Raw genomic sequence first — 22,712 nt, forward strand, 5'->3', positions numbered from 1 at the left:
CTCTGTACATGTAGGTGGCTCAATGTCAAAGGCTTTCTGCATGTAAGGATCACGAAGCGTGTAATTCCCTTATGTTAATAATCATATTATTATTATTATTATTATTATTATTATTATTATTATTATTATTATTATTATTATTATTATTATTATTATTATTATTTCACGATTACCAAACTTGATTCAGTTCTTTGTACGCTTGAAAGTACAATAAAAAGAGCATTATAAGGAAGATTGAATTTCTTCCTCTTTTTTAAATCTTTGCTTTCTTCTTCTCCTTTTAATGACTTTTTTTTGCGATTTTGCAAGTCAGTTCATTGCTACGTATCGTACTTACCACTACACACTCGAAAACTATCTCAATATTCTTTGAAGTAAATTAAAGGAATTTCTATATCAAATATGTATGTTAATCGGAGCTTGAAGCTGTATTTTAAACCATTACGAATATAGTATATACGCCAAAGCCAAGCTAAAGCGGAGATTATATCATATAGAAGTTAAAAGATAAACAAGTATTTCGACCGCAGTGTCCCTTTGGCGCAGAGGATAGCGCGTTGGACTTCTAATCCAAAGTTCGTGGGTTCTACTCCCACAAGGGATGTGTGTAGACCTAATCTTTTTTAACTTTCTTTTACACAGAAACCAAATAGTTTTTACATTCAGAGTTATTGTGGTAAAATAACTACTAGGCATAAATGGAATTTACTGTATTTTGGTTCTAGAATCGGAACTGAATGGTAACGGAACCGATAGCCATGAATGAGATGTATTGCGTTTCGGTTCTAGATCCGGGTTATTTTCTTGAAGAAGAAAATAATATTCTGAGTGCAGATTCGGGAGAATGTTCTCAATAATAATAATAATAATAATAATAATAATAATAATAATAATAATAATAATAATAATAATAATAATAATAATAATTATTATTATTATTATTATTATTATTATTATTATTATTATTATTATTATTATTATTATTATTATTATTATTATTATTATTATAAAAAGCGGACCCGGTACCGAACCAATTCTTCGAGAAAATCAGTTCTTCCTAGATCGGAACCGTAACCTATTTTTCGGGGAAAACACTTATTAGAACGGCTAATAGAACCGTTGAAATACAATAAAATTAGGGACAGAAGAGAAATAGCTTTTGTGTAACCAAATTGACCTCTGGTTGCAGTAGACTGTTCCCCCAGTAAGTAGTTCACTGTTACCCAAAGCCAAGCTAAAGCGGAGCTACAGATCTTTTATAGCTTGTGACGATCTTGAGCTAAGAATGTTTGCTGACTTTGATTTACGACGGTTTAGGTCTTAACAGACATTTATTTAGGTTGTGTGAGCAGAGCCGATACATTGAAATGTATTTCAGTTCTTCACAAGACACATCAAACCAGGGCCGGCATAACAAATAAAATACATTAATAAACTTACATAATATTCCCGGCGGGAGCTCATGTGGTTTGGATTTAACGTTAATCAGTAAGTCCACGTCTCATATAGCCTCGCTGCTGAACGAGACGTTAAACTCAACTCAACAACAACAACAATCTTACATAATATTATATATACTTTTATTTTAACGTTTTTGCATAAATTTTAATGAATTTTCATTTTGAATCGGCTGCAAAGACAGATTTGAATTGTTATAAACTTACTTAAAAAAATAAATAAATAAAATTACACAGAATAAATGGAATAAATAGTTTTATTTTTATTTTGGAATGATGACAGAAGGAAAGAAAGTATGGTGATCATGAAATTAATCGAATTCAATATTTCAACAAATTTACATGTTTCATGGCTTCTACATACCAAAAAAGTAAATTTTTGATGTCTGTTTGTCCGTCCGTCCTTCCTTCCTTCCATGTTTGCTGACTTTGATTTACGACCTTCTAGAGACTGCATTGTTTGACGTACCGGAAGCAAATTTTAAACTTCGTTTTTAAATAAGATACTACACGGAGAGGGAAGGGAGTTCGAATTTAGGTACCATCCCGACATTCGCCTGGTGTAAATTAGGCTATTCTAAGAAAAGTTTTAACACTCTTTCATACAGGGATCGCTTGCACCATAGGGGGAAAACATTTGCGACTACGCTACATGACGCCACTGGATGAATTTTCAGTAAAGGCTACTCTATATTATGTCCAAATATCTTGTGTATTATTTGCATTCAATACTAAGACAAGTAAAAGAGAGAAATCAATAAGCATCCCTTGTGGGATTCGAACCCACGACCTTTGGATTAGAAGTCCAACGCGCTATCCTCTGCGCCAAAGGGACCTGTTGCTGTACTTTATGAGTGTTCAATCTTCATGTAAGGAGGGACACGTAAGACTGCTTTTCAATACAGTTTATACAGTCAATACTATGAATTTCATGTTTTGGGTAGCCTATAACTCCGAAAGAAAGCATTTGTGCATCCATGTTAATCTATACTTTTTGTCTTATCTTGGTGTCAGGATTCAGCTTTCAAACGTTGTCGTTGTTGTTTTGAAACACCCTGTATATTGAAGTTTTCCAGGTCTTGCTACTGGTATCTTAAATGCCTAGGTTAGCAACGCTTATCAACTGTATATTATGCCTCCTTCTCTCTCTCTCTCTCTCTCTCTCACACACACACACACAGTCACTCTCTCTCTCTATCTATCTATCTATCTATCTTTGTGTTTTCCTTTCTCTTTCTCACTCTCTGTAACTATGAAGTGCATGTATCATTTCTCTTGGACAATATAGGTTTCTGCTCTCTCAAATTTCTTTTTATTCCGTGGCTACTATACACTGTTGCGAAAGGTAGTTGAAACTTCTAATGTCGACCAGAGAAGAGAAAGGGTAAAGAAATTCAGCTCACAACGAATGTTAGGACAACAGAAAACGAAAGACAAGTTCTTCAGTCCTCAGAAGGTTCCTACTTTTATTTTAAAATATTCTCTAAATACTATACACTTGCATTGTCTACGCTCTGTGGTGATTTCTTCAATATTCCATTGACAATCCTTGGTTGCGCCTGAAATTTGTGTTGTGGACTATACTAATCAGTTGATATGCCTAGTGATTACTGAGGCCTAATTCAGAAGCAATATTATCTAGAAGCACGAGAAATTGCATATACGACGCCTTGCAATATCAGCAGGTCCCTTTGGCGCAGAGGATAGCGCGTTGGACTTCTAATCCAAAGGTCGTGGGTTCGACTCCCACAAGGGATGGTTCGCTTTGTTTTTGTTCCATTAAGGAAATATTCTTTTTAACTATTGAACTATTAATTTCTTTAAATGTAAGTTTTTTTCCCTAGTACTGAGTCTATATAACACTTGGGTCTATGGTTTAACAATATGATACTCGGTAATTGGCCCATAAAATTAATTAACATACAATTTAAACTTCATAAACTTTACTCGAGATCGAACCTGTTCTTTTAAATTCAACCAATTTTATGGTCTAATCACGAACTATCATAATCCTTTCAAATTCATCGTCATTTAACCGTTATAAAATGATCCGTTCAAATGGATCTGTTTTACCGTTATAAAAAAATCTACAGATATACGATGCGGAGAATTGATTACTAGTCTAACTCTTATACACTTTTTCGTTTTTTATTTATTTACTTGAACAAACCCAATACTATATTAACATATTTTAAAATAAATACCTGGCAGAATTCCCCTTCCGTCCATTGATAGCGTGTGTAGTTCCGTTTGTACTGTGAGTTGGACATATCTGTAACATAAATAGATATAGCCTATTAAAATTATTATAGTTACTCGTGGTATAATGTTTACTATAATATTTAATTAATTATATTAAACTCAAAATATCATTTTGGTAAAGATGTACTGTAAATACAGAACAAATAAACACTTGGTGTGACAGCTCTTTGTGGAACGGAGCCGCTCCAACGTCACCTGTTAGCTACCGGCTGAAGAACTATGCACAGACCAGCATCTAATCAGCACACTGTGTCGCCATGTCTCTAAGAAGCATACCAAAAACTTTCTAGCCCTAGTTTCTGTCACGTCTTTTCTTCACGTGACTTTCCCGTTTGCCTCACCCTGTATATACAGTACATGAGTTGGACTCATGTTTGTATGGTCTTGGATTCGATTCCCGATAGGTGCTTTCCAATTTTCGACGTCCACACTCAAATTAGAAAACTGGAAAGCACCGATCGGGAATCGAATCCAAGACCATACAAACATGAGTCCAACTCATGTACTGTATATACAGGGTGATCACAAAGTCATCGGACTCATATAGGTATTGCAAAAGATGTTGAAAATGACCATCATTTATTGCTTCACACGCGTGTACTCCTCTAACTCTGTTCCTGAACACGATCTGGAGTGTTGAAGGTAAAATGTTGTCCCCAGTTTGTTGAATATTAATCTTCTAAAGTATGAGGGTGGGTTGTATAGACTACTGACTTCAGATATCCACATTAGAGAAAGTCTGGTGGAGTGAGATCAGGAGGCCGGGGTGACGATAGTGGCTTGGAAATGGTGAGCAGGGAACACTGATTCCAAATAGTCCACTGTCACATGAGCGTTATTGGAGATTGGAACCCGTTGAAATTATATCCTTATCTTTTCCTCATACGTAGAAGTAGCAAAAAATTGTCTGGCCAGCTGAATATAACATATACTATTATCGTTGTGCGGAAGAAGATAATAAAAATTATCTTTCGAGATATGGCACACCGTATGCCGATATTTTTAGGGAAAAGGGGAGAATCATTCAGTACATGTGGATTAGCAGTTGACCATAAAAGTGGATCTCGTAAATTCATGCACCTGTCGAGGTAAAACCACGCTTTTTATGATCAATACGAGTCGTCCAACTTCTTTACATCGGGCGTTGCATGTTCTATAACCCACTGATATTAACTTTACTTGGCACCTGGCACTAACTCCTACAGAACTTTGTTTTCGTACGGAAATACTTGTAACGATTTCATCTCAATGGTTCCATAAATAGAACATCGATTAATGGTTTTGAAAGAAGAAAAATAATTCTTGTGTCTTCTAGTTTTCCAAGTTTTCAACAGTAATCCTTCATTATGTAACCCATTATTATTATTATTATTATTATTATTATTATTATTATTATTATTATTATTATTATTATTATTATTATTATTATTATTATTATTATTATTATTATTATTGGATGTCAATGATCCTAAAATATATTATTCTTCTGGCTATACATTTTAAAAAAGAAAATATTCCTAAGTAAATGAGGCTACAAAGTTTCCGAAACAGAAATTTGTGTTCAAGTTATTTATATAGTATCGTACAGTCCTGTTTTAAAATACTAGCTTAGGGTTAGAAGGACAGTAGTTGAACGCTTATCTACGGTACGTAGGTATCAAGTTCGATTCCAGCTCACGCCAAGTAGTTTTTTCTGGTGGACAATACATTACATGCATGGGTTTTCTCGCCGTTTTCCTGTTTCTCCCTAATTCCTTCAGTCCAACTTTTCGTTCAATATCATCATCACCATCTGCCTTAGCCTCGGAGCATAATCATCGAACGGTAAGCTAAAGAGCATATTTAGTATTCTTATCCATAGCTGTAATTAAATTTAAAAAAAAAACTCTTTATTTCCTTTAATCATTCGAAATATTTTAGTAAACCGAAATATCAAAAATTCCTATGTATTACTATAAAAATAAGATATTTCAAAAGAGAAGCTTACGGAGAGGATTTCTTTTCAATATTATATAATTCAACACTTCTAGTATCATTGAGTGAGTTGTTTTATGGGTCCAAAGATCCAATCTATTTCAATCAAAAATTTTTTGTATTATCTGTCAGGAAAGTAAATGTACACCTATTTTTCGAATCTGGCATTCCTGCGCTCCATCCGTGGAGAGTATGAGAATTAAATCAATCAAATGTTTACTGAGGGGCAAAAAGAAAAGTTTAATCTGAATAAGACATTGTAGAGGAGCACAAGCTGTGAATACGAATAGTGCATAGTGTAAATAAAGGATGACACCGAAAGAGAAAGCCAGAAACAGCTGTTAAGCTTAGAAAAAAGAGTGAAAATTGTCGAAGTGGGAACATAAAACTCAAATACAACAAATACGCCGACAACTAAACGTTCACCACGCCATGATCTTGGTGTAGTGGTTAAGATGCTGGCTTACAAATGCAAAGAACGCGAGTTCGAATCCCCATCAAGGACGTTTTTAAAAAATTTTGTTAATAATACATACAGCTCATGAGAGATGGTAAAAGAGGTCGTATTTAGTCTTTCGTAGCAATTATTATTGGTAATGTTTAATACTGATAATACTTTTTGTCTTTGCGTATTGCTTTTATTCTCTTCTTAATTTTGAAAGAGAAGAATATCCGAACAAATGCCACCAAAATTCCTCATATTTTGAATGTAAACGCCATTTGCAATTAGTAAAGAATAAAAATTGAACGTTCCGATGTAGCTGCAAAAAGTAAAAAGAAAAACATGGAAGTGGAGTGTTCGAATCCATACTCATGGTTATTAAAAATTCAATTTTTACATGCTTTACACCTCCCGACCACGTTTCTACGTTAGCAATTAAAAGGTTTGTGTTTAGGTTAGGCTGGTCAATACGTTTTGCAAAGGGGCCCGGTTTAGCTCTGACGCACCACAGGTGCGAGCAGGGAGCAAAACACCTCTTCTCTCTCCCTCTGTGTGTCTATTTATCTATCTATCTGTATATATATATAACGCTATTTGTGAATGCCATAACCACCCTAATTTTCAGCGGATTGAGACGAAACTTGGCACAAACATTAATTGTTGAAATATCTTGATGAGTTCGTTAACCAGAATAATCAGATGAAAATGTTCAAAATGGCGGCCCTTCAAACTCTTAAAAACTTCCAAGGGAACCAAATTTCGCCCATAAATAGGTATTCAGAAAGTTTGAATAACTTTTCCTCTTTTACTGAGATATTTGTGTGCTGGGACTTATTGAAATATTGGACCCGATTAATCGCATAAAGAAGGTTCACGCTCTTTCGCTACGGTCAGTTTTTTTTTTTTCAGGAGGGAGTTATTTTCGTATCGGAACAAGATGATTGTTAGTGATGATATGAAATTACACATTGAAAGTGAAGTAACTTGTGAAACGTGTTATTTGAAAGAATAATATAATAAATGTGCTTTCCCCTAACACAGAGGATTGTAAATCATGCATTTCGAGTTCGGGAGCGTGAATGGCGAGGAGTGTTATTTGATTTGCTTTTTAGTAACACATTGCATTGCAAATAAAGGTAAGCAACATTAGTGGTAAGTAAATTATTATTATTATTATTATTATTATTATTATTATTATTATTATTATTATTATTATTATTATTATTAATAATAATAATAATAATAATAGGTGTTGTTTGTGGCAAGGCAATATCTTCCTCAATTCTTCTTCAAACGTAATAATTGTAACGCCATATCTCCCTTACAAACAAAATATTAGCAATTTATATCGAGAGAACGGGAAATTGTAGAGTGATGGGAGCAACGTTGGACAGTATGCACTCATAGTAATCAGAAAAATAAGCGATTTCAATGCAAAATGAACGAAGAGTCATTGTCATGGGTAGTCATGCAGCCACGGCAGAGCCCTCTTTAGGCAAAATGTCGATAACTTATATCGAGAGAACAGGAGGTGATAGTGAGATGGGACCAACGTTCTGCCGTGTCATGACAAAACGCTGTAACTTTGGCGGAGCAGTTTTGCGAAAATGAGCCGTAAAGTTTTCATCTGTATCGTGCAGAATGTGATCTGTATCGTGTAGAAGAAGAGTAACTGGGCAATAATGGTCAACCAATCAATTTTCACCAAATTTAATCACAGAACATGCATTTACGTAACATTACATGTAATCACGTGTTTCCAAAGTCAAGATACACTGGTTCTACACGATACAGATCACATTTTCAGATGAAACCTTTACGGCTCTTTTTCGCAAAACTGCTCCGCCAAAGTTACAGCATTTTATCACAACACGGCAGCGTTGGACACTGTGAACCCATACGGCGCATCGAAATTAGTGGGGGGTCGCCAGCCATCCTTACTTATTTCCGCATAATAATATAAAATTATATTGTCGAAATACACACACGAGTTAGCTAGTAATATTTGATATTATTATTATTATTATTATTATTATTATTATTGTTATTATTATTATTATTATTATTATTATTATTATTATTATTATTATTATTATTATCGACAGCGTCTTTTCATTACGTGTGCATGTTTGACATGAAGCCAAAGAGAAAATCCATCATTCGTAGAAAGAATAAGAATAGTCAGTTACTTTAACTGTGAACGACAGTGAAAATACGAAAAGAGTGATTAGCTGTAGCGAAAAGAAACAATACTTTTTCTCAAATGGATAAAAAACCAAGCCGAGATAGACTCGAACTCGCATGGACGGCGTGAAAAGTCAATGCTTTGTCCACTTTTTTTTTTAACTGACTCACCGAACGTGTTTCAGTAACTAACTTATTGCTAATTTTACTTGCTTCACTCGTTTAACTTGCTTTTTCTAATAACTTATAACGACAGAGACACGAACACAGAAACATAAGGAACAGTTAAAAATCATAGATGCTCTCCCGCCGGGAAACGAACCCGGGACACCAGACACCAAAGTCGCACGCGCTAGCTACTAGACCAGAGGGGAGGGCACTGCTCACTCTCTGTGTCGTTAGGGATTACGACCACTGTATTGCCAGCTATCACTTCTGTGGGTTGTATACTATGATCACATGTTTCTTCTTTGCTGGAAGAGTTAAACCTACATTCTATGTAATACATGAGGTATTTAGACCTACATGCTCTTCATATAATGTAATAAAAGGGTCATGCTGGGAATAAGAAAAAGAGCATTCCTTGGACAAAACGGAAACTATTGGCATCAGAAATATTTATCTACGAGGCATGCGCAGAAACATAATTCAGAATAGTTACTGTTTAGTTCAGTAAGCGAAGAAAGGGGTATAAAAAGCAAATATGTCACGTCAACGAGATCGACCGAAGTTGACAGAGGCGGAAGCAGATGTGTAGTAATACAACAACTTGGTTAAATTGATAATTGGTTCTTTATTCTGTAGTAGATCGTATCACAACTTTACGGGAGAGCAGAGAAAGACTTACTAACGCTGTCATATAGTGAGCTTTAGTAACACGATCATATAGACACAAATGGATGTAACTGTGAGTACTACAACTTGGATTTAACGAAAGATGTTTAGATATTCAGTGGTTTGCAGGGTTGTATAAGACACAAAAAGATAAGACACAATACAATTCTTCATACCTCAGCTTCCAGTAACTAGATACATGCAATTTCTGGTTAGATACTGAAACTGCTGTCGGAATTTAATACATGACGTATTGCAGGATTCAAAATGCTTTGCATTACTTGTTTGTTTGTAGACAGCTACTAGCTTAGTGTTCTGAAAGATTGTGTATAAACTACGGATAGCCAATTCCGGAATTATTACTTTCCGGACTTCCGAAGGTAAAACCGGACAAATTCCGGAATTCGGAAAATTCCCATTTTGGAATAATTCCGGAATTCGAAAAAATCCGGAATTTAGAAATTTCTGATTTCGTTAACATTCCGGAATTCGGAACAATCCGGATTTCGAAGAAATCCGGAGTTTTTCTCAATTCCGGAATTTTCTAAATTCCGGATTCTTCCCGAGTTCTGGAATTTTTCTGAATTATGGAGTTTAACTGAATTCCATAATTTTCCGAAATCCGGAAAGTGAAAGTTCCGCTTCCAAAAAATGAATTTACTTTGGTTAATATGAATCGTGGCGGAAATAAGTCTTTGAGCAGGTAATGGCGACTGCTTTGAAAGAAATGGGGTGTATGAGAATTCGATCTGTCATATTTGTAGTTTCGTGTGGAGAAAAAACAAACTTGTGAACCAGCGGTTTAAGAACAACTCAAGTTATTAATGTAAACTTTCCGACTTCATAAAAGAAATACGAAAGACATTATGAATCGAAGAAATATAACATACAAGTTTGCAAGCGGATACAAAAAAACCTAACGTAACCAGACTAAAAACGAATATTTTACCGCGTAGCGATCGCGGTTCAGTGGTCAAGGTGCTTGTGCGAATGCACTTTTTTTTACTTTAGGATTTTTTATGGCGATTGATGGGCGATAACATACATTTTATTATATTCAGATATTTGAATACTCGGATGTTTCAATACTTGAACTATCAAATCTTCAGGAATAATAATAGTAATAATAATAAACTAATAATAATTATTATTATCTCGTAGAAAATTAAAAGCTAGGAGCTAATTATCGCTCAGGTCATACCATTACAAGCAGAAACGTGACATTTGGAAAGAATATTTCGGTTTGGTTTAATGTTGCTCACGACAAGAGGAGTTTCTCATCTCGTTTCTAAAACAAATAAAATAACATGAGAATTAACATTTTACATTCGAGACGGGTCACGGCTAACTCAAATTTTTCGTCTCTTTTTGGAGATGATAATCGAGACGAGACGAAAAGTATGGTAAACATTTCCCGTCTTATCTCGATTCTCGAAATAATGTATGTCCATTCTTTAAGTAACAATTGCTCTGGATACTGAATCTCATAGGCTATTTCGTTACATTATATTTCAGAGCTCATTGAATTATGCTCTGTGTAGGTATTTTGTAGCAAAGCTTTTATATTTACCTCTGCATATCCTAAAAATTAGTTTATTATATGCCTTACTGTTGCGTGATATTCAGTTATATTTATTACAGTTATTTTCCTTAAAACATAGAGTAGAATGCTTTCTACATGAAACTTCAACATTGTAGTTTAAAATGTTGGTAGTTGCAGAGGTGTCTTGAAGGTACGGAACCCTTTCCCCGAAATCTCTACTTTTAAGTAAGTTTTGCCAAATTTCAATGGCAAGTTTAAATTTATTATTATTATTATTATTATTATTATTATTATTATTATTATTATTATTATTATTATTATTATTATTATTATATCAACACCGTGTATAATCTTTAAAAGATATACGGTTTGTATCTGAATAGTAAAAGCCAATTGACTGTAGTGGGGTAGCATAATGATAGAATCATGCATATTGTGATAAGAACATAAAATTTTGCACAGAGCTTACTAAGATAGTAATAAATAAATTTTGACGTAGACCCCAAAAATCTGACTACAATTTCCTGGAATTCCAGGCGCTGAAACATCTGGAGCACTGGAGAACGGTATGTTATCGCTGGAATAGCCATTACGTGAAAACGGCTTGACCTACAGAGCCAAAGTAAGACTCAAATGCAAGAGAAATAACAAGCCTTCAATTTAAATTCTATATTGTCTTAATTGAATATCATCCAGAGCCGCACGAGGGGCCCAAAATTCATTAAAAAACAAAAAAACCTATGGCCTACTTTTTCTTTGTGCTTTTTATTTGGTTGCTTCATGAAGAAAATGTTACATAAAATAGTAATAAAGTCAAAATTTAAATTAAGTAAACCACAGTTTCTTGCTGTAGTAATTGCATCAGTTTATAGTCATTTACACATACCATCACAAGCACACAAGGCTGTGCATGGAAGGAATAGGCCAGCACATTTACACATATTAATGCACAGAAATTTGCATCCGCAACGAACAAGTTCTTGGCAGTGCTTGGAAAGTTCTGGTAGCACAGACCATAAAGGTGAATACCCTGAATCACTTCTTTTCCAGCTCTAGTGTTCAGGATCTGGCAAATTAGGTTGTAGCGCAGACCACTGTGACCAAATATATCCTCCTTGCAAAAAGGCTTTTTTCACATGTTGAAGAAATGCAGCCTCAGTGAGAGGTACGCTTTCCAACTGACGACATTTTTTTTAGTTACAAGCATTCGACGACAGTAGTTTACATTTTGCAGGTTGCTGGTTCGATCATATAGGTACACGGTGAAACCTTGCAATTTCATGAATGTAGTATCGTCTAATTTTAAAGGTGCATGTGAAAGTTGTACAAATGCAGCAGTAATTTCTAGATTTGTCCGCCACGCTTCCCAAGCTGTTTTCTTTCCCCGACCTGCAAAGGCAAATACAGTATCGCATCCGGTGAATGCGTGCCAAAACAGGATGCCGTCACAGATTTGTTCCTAGTTTCTCCGCGTATTGGTGAATAGGAAGAAAGAGTTTATGCTTACCAACAACATACTCAACCCACAGGTGGGACAGAAGTAGTTTGGGGAAAGCATGCAAAGCCAGGACAACTACATCTGAATCTACCGTTTTGATGATAATGGATTTATGGCCTGCTTCGGCCATCACGGCCTCACTTTTGTACTGTCATCTCAGGTATATGTGCTAATATTTTTTCTTTTAGCCGTGAGCTGTGCACCATTTTCTCGGCATCATTTACTCCAAATTCTGACATTCGACGAGCACAAGGCGAGAAAGTTCTGAAAGTTTGAAAGCTGGTGAAGACTCATCACGAGACAGGATATCTTTAATATAAGTAATAGCTTCGTTTAAAACAGCTCCATAGATTATTGCATTGTTGTCCCCATCCACAAATGCGGGCTGTTTCTTGGCCTTACGTGCACGGTTGTGGAACTGCGGAAGACACTTATGATGATATTTGGCTTCTGTTGCGACCATATCCCCATACTCAGTTTTGCTAATAATTTAGTGTCATTTAGGATCACAGCTTCTTCGCGTACACGATTACTTAGTTCCAACGTGCGCACGTTTACTAATGTTTCATCACCTGCTTCATCACAAAAGAAGCAAGTGAATTTGACTTCACCAATTCGGAATGATGATCGAGTACATGGTCCCGCTTGAGTGTTTTTATCTTCTTGCTTTCGTTTGGCAGCAACAACCCGCGCTAGCTTAATTTTGTCGAACTATTTCGGCAAGTTTTGTGAAATTTCCTTTATTCCATTTCCATCGTCGAGAAGATTAAGTTGAATGCTTGATGGAAGTCCAATCTTTTCTTTAAAATCTAGAAGATCATTGCACAAATATTTATAGCCTGCTCCCTTGTCCATGCGCGAGCTGTTAGCAGGACAGACCAACGATTCAGCTTTATCGTTCTGAAATAAAATACACATGTTCCAGTCTATGGTTTCAGAATTAGAATGGCTGAAATCGGCTGGGATCTTAATAATCTCACATTTTCTTCTTTTCGACATTTTTTGTAGCTGTTACTGTTTGTTCAGTAGTTGTTTCTCTCTTATAAATACCTCAAAATATATCATACCTGCAAAATATTATATATATATATATATATATATATATATATATATATATATATATATATATATATATATATATATATATATATAAAATATATTGTAGCATTATCAGTTCTAACTATTATGTTCGACCATTATATACACATTTACATACAAATTTAAATTTCACATTACTGCCTGTTTTCTGTGATATTTTGTCCAATCTGTTTTTATTTTTTATAATCTCAAAAAAAAATCTAGTGAGATATTTTTCCAAAAAATATAGCAGTAATTTGATACAAAATAACCTCAGAATAGTTTTCATTCCAAGAAAAAAGAATTTTTTTCTTTTTTGATATGTTATAACCAAACCTAACCAGATATATATCTACAAAATAGAACTCTGGAAGTAAATAGTCGAATACATTCCGCAGATGTCGGGATTCACATTTTATTTTCAGAAAAAAATTATATTCAAAAAATGACCGCAATCCAAAAATTTCAACAGCTAAGTTTTCTTTTATTTAGCATCTCACATCACAAACGCTGTTGTACCCCTAGTTGCTTAACCTCCACTTTCTAAAATCCAATCCAACCTAATGTTGGACATGTTATCGCTTGTTAGGATCACGTCAGTAACAATGTAAACAAACCACATTTTTAGACCTTCTCATACAGATTGCGAGAAAGTTATTCAGTAGTTGAGTAGGGATTTTAATACATTCTGGTAGCTTAAACAACGAAGATTCTTGTGATATATAAATCTTCTCTCAACTCTGTTTCTGTTAAACAAAAACTTTATCAACATTACCTGAATATCAGCATACATCCCAATGAACAGCAGAAAGACCGGCTCGTTATTTAAAGTTCCACCTTCAAGCTTCTTTCACACATATGTAATATTAAAAGGCTTTCTTGATGATAAAATATAATTTGGTTTTTCAAGACAACAACTCGTTTGTCAAATATAAATAGATTTCTTCAGATACGGCGCAAAGTTGCTATCATTACAACCATATTTCCAGCTGGGAGTCACTCTAGCCAGCCACTGCAATTATCTGCAAACATCTACCTACCCGCGCTTAATTTCTCACTATTGCCTAAACATTTGAAACTGTATACTGGGAGGAAACATACCTTTGTTATGCTTCCCTCGGTGTCAGATACAATCACTGGGTGGGCCACTTTTGCATTCATCTTTTGCTCACAAAATGATAAAGTAAAGTGTGATGGTTGCAGGTTTTTATTCAATACTAACATGAACGGAAAACAGTGGTGTAGTGCATCACTTTAAATGCACATAGCTCCGAGACTATTGATCTCATATACACTAAAAGGACATCAACGTAAAGCTTAAGGTTTTGCTAAACGATTTACAAAAGTGTTATTGCGATATCTATTAAACCAAAGCTCCCAAATGGATAAAACCGTAATCAAACGCCATAGGTTTTTTTTTTTTTGTTATTTAATGAATTTTGGGCCCCTCGTGCGGCCCTGGATGATGTTCAATTAAGACAATATAGAATTTAAATTAAAGGCTTGTTATTTCTCTTGCATTTGAGTCTTACTTTGGCTCTGTAGGTCAAGCCGTTTTCTCGTAATGGCTATTCCAGCGATAACATACTGTTCTCCAGTGCTCCAGATGTTCCAGCGCCTGGAATTCCAGGAAATTGGCGTCGGATTTTTGGGGTCTACGTCAGAATTTATTTGTTACTATATTAGTAGACTGTGTGCAAAATTTTATGTTCTTATCACAATATGTATGATTCTTATGAATTTTTCCTCTAATCCACTCCACTACTGTCGATCTCGGTCGTCGAGAAGTCTTCAGGAGGGAAGGACATCGGTCACGTTCTGGGTTTGAGTTCCGAAGGGGCAAGTATTCGGGCTCGAGCCAAAAATTGTTAAAAGTTTTTAGCGTTGCCACGAGACAAGACGAGACGAGGCTTCAGGCTGTCTCGTCTCGTCTCGTGCAAAGCATGTCTCGTCTCGTGTCTCGTCTCAAAAAATGAGCTCGTCCCGTCTCGTGTCTCGTCTCGAGAGGTTCTGTCCGTCTCGTCTCGTCTCGTTTGTCTCGTTTTGTCTCGTAAAAAATAGCAGGATACCATGGGAACGAAAGTAAAATGTAGCAGGTTGCACCATGCTAATCAAGATACAACGAAGTTACAAGTATTACCCAGAACACACAAGATAAGAAATGTCACGTTAGCTACACTCTGAAGCCTTCACCTCTGGTGTATGTGGTAGTCGGTACGATCTCGGTTAGTGCCATGTTAGCTTTGTGGTGGACATTGAATGTGTGTGAGGACCGCGGTGGCTCAGTGGTAGAGCGTTCACCTCTGGTGCTTGGGGTCTCGGGTTCGATCCCAGCCCCGCGAAGTGAACTTTGTGGTGGACAAACACCATGTGCGTGGGTTTTCTCGGGGTTTTCCCGTTTCCTCCCACTTTCTTCATTCCACCATTTCATTCCTTACTCATCATCACTGTCTTCTTTAGCCTAACCGTGGGATGGAAAACTCAAAGATTTCATTTAATTTCATTTCATTTTTCGAATGTGTGTGTTTTCTCGAAGTTGTCTAGTATCCTACTACTTTCTTCATTCCACTAATTTTCCCATCATCATCCATTCGGCCAAAGTTGGCTAACGGTCTTAAAAATAAATTCAAATAAGCTCACAAGGCAAGGACAAATAGTTTACAAGATAATATATCTCTGCTGTTAGTTGTCTGAGGCTTCTCGACCCTGGCTTTTTTTTTTTTTTTTTTTACATTCTGAAACAGAAATTTGTTTCACGAGTTTTAATACACGAATATACAGTAAATTGCTCATAGATACGTCGAAGATGAAGCCACTAATGTCAAATTTTGTTTACACGACAAGCAAAGTTCGATGTAAAGGTGTCACCATCCCCGACACTACCGTATACTATCAACCCACTTGCTTTATAGTGTCTGTATATATGGGAGAGAGAGATGGAAAGATATATAGATAAATAGAGAGATAGATATGTGTGTACACTTTGATTTCATATATTCCAGCCTTTAGGTTTCACAGTGTTAACCCATACCAATCAAAAATTACTTTCCATTTTAGCATGTTTAGATTTGTTGCAATTATTATTATATTATTATTATTATTATTATTTTACAAAAAATCTCGGAACCAAATAATTTTATTGAGTAATGGAAAGTATTTCATTGAAATTTTATGTTACTGCACAGTAAGCTCTACTTAAAGTTTCATAGTAATGGGAGCTGAACGACACATCGGACGAAAAAATGCTTGCGGCCAGTCTTCACCTCCATGGTTCAAATCTGTTCCCATAACCGCGGGGTGTGTGATACTATGTGGTGGTTGCCCTGTTTGTGTAACGAACTTATGACAGTACACCCAGATTAGCTAGTGGTCTAAAAAAAAGTTGATTTTTTGGGTTGCCATTTTGGATTAAAGTTTCTTATATTGTCGTGATCTATTCTCAATCATACAACGTACATCTTCATACCAAGCCGAGCGGTCTGCGGCGATAGACCATCGGCTTGAAGGCCCCGAGTTAGTCCCGGAAGGGTCATCTGTATGGATTTTAACAGTATTTGTTTTTTCGTATTGTGTCAGGGGGGGGAATCGTACGAAATAAAAGGATTTCAGTCTGAAAAAATTGGAGAGAATATCCTCCCCAGGATACTTTCATGGAAGTAAGGAATTAGTAAAAATATAGGATATACATTTTATGGCAGGTTTAAAAATATGGTTTGGGTATCCTATTTCTTTTCTGTTAATTATGTTCTTCAATGTTGGAATTCTCATTCTCATGATATTTTCTGATCATTCTCATGATATATTCTGCTTTCAACGGAGTTCCATGAATATTATACCAAATGTTCTTTACATTTATCAAGTTCGAAAGATTTTATGCGCCTGAAAGAAACCATTTTTGAAGATAATTCAGGTTCTAATGAATATTATTCACTAGGAAAGGGAAGTATTCCCCTCTTCTCAACATGAAAGCAGAGGGCAATTTCGCACTTTGGTCAGATCAAACGTTTCCGCGTAACAAAAGGAAGGCCCCCTGTAAAACCTCTTCAACTCCAGTGGTATTGTTAGTACCATAAATTTGCTAAAAGCAAACAATTTGAAGGGTTCGTCGACAATATTTTTGCTTTCTTTGTCCTTCGCCCGGCTTCCAAACGAAGAGGTGAATTTTACAACATGACTGCTGTATAATAAGCGAACGATTGGTAAAATGGTAAAAGTGTGTTTTATGTGTATGTGTGTGTGAGAGAGAGAGAAGACAAAATTTTAGTTGCAAGATAACATACTTCATTTGCCGTTTTCGGTTCATATAGCAAAAAGAATACCGCCACCAGAGAATAAAGACAAGTGTAGTCTGTTCTGTTCTCTTCCGCCATCTCAGCCAGAACTTTCAACTACAGCCTGTAATGAATGTAGACCTTACCCAGTTTTCAAATTGAATAGATGGTGGTGGTAGTTCGGTTTCTTGACCTTGTAAAAATCTTCCCTGTCTTTGATTTTGTTTGGCATCATTCCACCCAGAAATGAAAAAAATGAGAATTCCTCAGTTTACAGCAAGAGGAATTGGGGACAAGACATTAAGGATGATATTCTTGGAAGCTCATGTATCACGATTGTTTCATTTAATAGACAGAGGACACTTTTCTATGAAGGCTTTTCAACATGTTTTCTCACAAAGGGGATTTTCCTTTTGCAATCTATATGACCACTGGCAATTTCAATCTTGGCCATTCCAACCAACGTTTTCATTTTCGAGACGGGACAAGTAGTCTGTCTCGTCTCGTGTCTCGTGTAAAAGGGTTCTGTCTCGTCTCGTGGCAAAACTAAAAGTTATAGGCTCCAGCCAAACATGTTGAAAACAGCTGGGACCGGGTTTAGGCTTCTCAACGGCTCGAGCGGCTCAGCTTACAGCTCGTTCACTATCGAACCGAACCGAGAACTGAGCCGAGCCAACAGCTCAACCAACCAAGCCCATTTGAGCCATCGGGTTATTTCAGCTGAATCGAAACGTGCCGATGGACTAGTTTCAACTTAGCTGGCTTGAACCGGTTCACATGAGCAGAGTAGGGGACCCATCCCAACCGAGAAAGCTCGAGCCATCGACTCAGCTCAAATGTCGTTCTAACTGAGCCGCCTCGGGTCATCGGCTCATCCCAACCGAGCCGACTCGAGCTGTTCGCTCAGTTGATACGAGCCGAGCCGGTTGATATCACTACCCGAGTTGGTCTTCTGTTGGGCTCAAGAATTCGACAGTGCAGGTCTCAGCCTTGATTTTAAGAACTACAGTATATACTTATATTGGTGATTACGACATTTGAGGCTGTCTTGTAAAAAAAACTCTTGTCTTCTCGTTGTCTAGACGAGACGAGATACACTAAAATTGCCCCACGAGATGCACTAAATTTCGAGACGAGACGCACCCCTGTCGTGAGCAACACTAAAAGTATTCCACGTTATTGCTTACTTTTCTCATGGCTTTCACAATTCCAGTCTAATCAGGCCATTATTTCAAAACGAGTTAAAACGAACTGAACACGCGAGCGAGCCATTATCAAACTCGACTCAACTCGAAACTTGCCCTCGAAAACAGCTTGGACTTGATCGCTACGCGGTAAACGATTCATCTTTAGTCTGGTTACGTTGGGTTTCTTTGTCTCCGCTTGCAAACTTGTATGTTATATTTCTTCCATTCAAAGTGTCTTTCGTATTTCTTTTATGATATCGGCAAAGTTTACATTAATAACTTCAGTTTTTCTTAAACCGTTGGTTCACAAGTTTGTTTTTTCTCCACACGACACTACAAATATGACAGATTGAATTCTCATACACCCCATTTCTTTCAAAGCAGTCGCCATTACCTGCTCAAAGACTTATTTCCGCCACGATTCATATTAACCAAAGTAAATTCATTTTTTGGAAGCGGAACTTTCACTTTCCGGATTTCGGAAAATTATGGAATTCAGTTAAACTCCATAATTCAGAAAAATTCCAGAACTCGGGAAGAATCCGGAATTTAGAAAATTCCGGAATTGAGAAAAACTCCGGATTTCTTCGAAATCCGGATTGTTCCGAATTCCGGAATGTTAACGAAATCAGAAATTTCTAAATTCCGGATTTTTTCGAATTCCGGAATTATTCCAAAATGGGAATTTTCCGAATTCCGGAATTTGTCCGGTTTTACCTTCGGGGGTCCGGAAAGTAATAATTCCGGAATTGGCTATCCGTGGTTTATGCACAACCTTTCAGAACACTAAGCTAGTAGCTGTCTACAAACAAACAAGTAATGCAAAGCATTTTGTATCCTGCAATACATCATGTATTAAAATCCGACAGCAGTTTCAGTATCTAACCAGAAATTGCATGTATCTAGTTACTGGAAGCTGAGGTATGAAGAATTGTATTGTGTCTTATCTTTTTGTGTCTTATACAACCCTGCAAACCACTGAAAATCTAAACGGCTTTCGTTAAAACCAAGTTGTAGTACTCACAGTTACATCCATTTGTGTCTATATGATCGTGTTACTAAAGCTCACTATATGACAGCGTTAGTAAGTCTTACTCTGCTCTCCCGTAAAGTTGTGATACGATCTACTACAGAATAAAGAACCAATTATCAATTTAACCAAGTTGTTGTATTACTATACATCTGCATCCGCCTCTGTCAACTCCGGTCGATCTCGTTGACGTGACATATTTGCTTTTTATACCCCTTTCTTCGCTTACTGAACTAAACAGTAACTATTCTGAATTATGTTTCTGCGCATGCCTCGTAGATAAATATTTCTGATGCCAATAGTTTCCGTTTTGTCCAAGGAATGCTCTTTTCCTTATTCCCAGCATGACCCTTTTATTACATTATATGAAGAGCATGTAGGTCTAAATACCTCATGTATTACATAGAATGTAGGTTTAACTCTTCCAGCAAAGAAGAAACATGTGATCATAGTATACAACCCACAGAAGTGATAGCTGGCAATACAGTGGTCGTAATCCCTAACGACACAGAGAGTGAGCAGTGCCCTCCCCTCTGGTCTAGTAGCTAGCGCGTGCGACTTTGGTGTCTGGTGTCCCGGGTTCGTTTCCCGGCGGGAGAGCATCTATGATTTTTAACTGTTCCTTATGTTTCTGTGTTCGTGTCTCTGTCGTTATAACTTATTAGCAAAAGCAAGTTAAACGAGTGAAGCAAGTAAAATTAGCAATAAGTTAGTTACTGAAACACGTTCGGTGAGTCAGTTAAAAAAAAAGTGGACAAAGCATTGACTTTTCACGCCGTCCATGCGAGTTCGAATCTATCTCGGCTTGGTTTTTTATCCATTTAAGAGAAAGTATTGTTTCTTTTCGCTACAGCTAATCACTCTTTTCGTATTTTTCGCTGTCGTTAACAGTTAAAGTAACTGACTATTCTTATTCTTTCTACGAATAATGGATTTCCTCTTTGGCTTCATGTCAAACATGCACACGTAATGAAAAGACGCTGTCGATAATAATAATAATAATAATAATAATAATAATAATAATAATAATAATAATAATAATAATAATAATGTCAAATATTACTAGCTAACTCGTGTGTGTGTTTCGACAATATAATTTTATATTATTATATGGAAATAAGTAAGACTGGCTGGCGCCCCCCCCCCACTAATTTTTTTCGATGCGTCTTATGGGTCCATAGTGTCCACCGTTCGTCCCATCTCACTATCACCTCCTGTTCTCTCGATATAAGTTATCGACATTTTGCCTAAAGAGGGCTCTGCCGTGGCTCCATGACTACCCATGACAATGACTCTTCGTTCATTTTGCATTGAAATCGCTTATTTTTCTGATTACTATGAGTGCACTGTCCAACGTTGCTCCCATCACTCTACAATTTCCCGTTCTCTCGATATAAATTGCTAATATTTTGTTTGTAAGGGAGATATGGCGTTACAATTATTACGTTTGAAGAAGAATTGAGGAAGATATTGCCCTGCCACTAACAACACCTATTATTATTATTATTATTATTATTATTATTATTATTATTATTATTATTATTAATAATAATAATAATAATAATAATAATAATAATAATAATAATAATAATAATAATAATAATAATTTACTTACCACTAATGTTGCTTACCTTTATTTGCAATGCAATGTGTTACTAAAAAGCAAATCAAATAACACTCCTCGCCATTCACGCTCCCGAACTCGAAATGCATGATTTACAATCCTCTGTGTTAGGGGAAAGCACATTTATTATATTATTCTTTCAAATAACACGTTTCACAAGTTACTTCACTTTCAATGTGTAATTTCATATCATCACTAACAATCATCTTGTTCCGATACGAAAATAACTCCCTCCTGAAAAAAAAAACTGACCGTAGCGAAAGAGCGTGAACCTTCTTTATGCGATTAATCGGGTCCAATATTTCAATAAGTCCCAGCACACAAATATCTCAGTAAAAGAGGAAAAGTTATTCAAACTTTCTGAATACCTATTTATGGGCGAAATTTGGTTCCCTTGGAAGTTTTTAAGAGTTTGAAGGGCCGCCATTTTGAACATTTTCATCTGATTATTCTGGTTAACGAACTCATCAAGATATTTCAACAATTAATGTTTGTGCCAAGTTTCGTCTCAATCCGCTGAAAATTAGGGTGGTTATGGCATTCACAAATAGCGTTATATATATATACAGATAGATAGATAAATAGACACACAGAGGGAGAGAGAAGAGGTGTTTTGCTCCCTGCTCGCACCTGTGGTGCGTCAGAGCTAAACCGGGCCCCTTTGCAAAACGTATTGACCAGCCTAACCTAAACACAAACCTTTTAATTGCTAACGTAGAAACGTGGTCGGGAGGTGTAAAGCATGTAAAAATTGAATTTTTAATAACCATGAGTATGGATTCGAACACTCCACTTCCATGTTTTTCTTTTTACTTTTTGCAGCTACATCGGAACGTTCAATTTTTATTCTTTACTAATTGCAAATGGCGTTTACATTCAAAATATGAGGAATTTTGGTGGCATTTGTTCGGATATTCTTCTCTTTCAAAATTAAGAAGAGAATAAAAGCAATACGCAAAGACAAAAAGTACTATCAGTATTAAACATTACCAATAATAATTGCTACGAAAGACTAAATACGACCTCTTTTACCATCTCTCATGAGCTGTATGTATTATTAACAAAATTTTTTAAAAACGTCCTTGATGGGGATTCGAACTCGCGTTCTTTTCATTTGTAAGCCAGCACCTTAACCACTACACCAAGATCATGGCGTGGTGAACGTTTAGTTGTCGGCGTATTTGTTGTATTTGAGTTTTATGTTCCCACTTCGACAATTTTCACTCTTTTTTCTAAGTTTAACAGCTGTTTCTGGCTTTCTCTTTCGGTGTCATCCTTTATTTACACTATGCACTATTCGTATTCACAGCTTGTGCTCCTCTACAATGT

At 36.1% G+C, this 22,712-nt stretch overlaps 1 protein-coding gene and 3 non-coding genes across 4 annotated transcripts in view; 2 read left to right on the forward strand and 2 right to left on the reverse strand.

Annotated features, from left to right (window-relative positions):
* LOC145690212 (uncharacterized) overlaps nt 1-22,712 on the reverse strand; it is a 95,610-nt gene that overhangs the window by 38,190 nt on the left and 34,708 nt on the right. Inside the window, exon 2 of the mRNA XM_081764883.1 lies at nt 3,662-3,729. Within this exon, the coding sequence (XP_081621009.1) occupies nt 3,662-3,729 (68 nt within the window). The remainder of the gene's footprint in view (nt 1-3,661; nt 3,730-22,712) is intronic.
* TRNAR-UCU (transfer RNA arginine (anticodon UCU)) lies at nt 532-604 on the forward strand. The gene has a single exon. It is a non-coding gene; the product is annotated as a tRNA-Arg (tRNA).
* On the reverse strand, nt 2,220-2,292 carry TRNAR-UCU (transfer RNA arginine (anticodon UCU)). The gene has a single exon. It is a non-coding gene; the product is annotated as a tRNA-Arg (tRNA).
* TRNAR-UCU (transfer RNA arginine (anticodon UCU)) lies at nt 3,143-3,215 on the forward strand. The gene has a single exon. It is a non-coding gene; the product is annotated as a tRNA-Arg (tRNA).

Source organism: Thermobia domestica, chromosome 7, assembly GCF_964235325.1.
Source record: "Thermobia domestica chromosome 7, izTheDome1.hap1.1, whole genome shotgun sequence".
NCBI lineage: Eukaryota > Metazoa > Arthropoda > Insecta > Zygentoma > Lepismatidae > Thermobia > Thermobia domestica.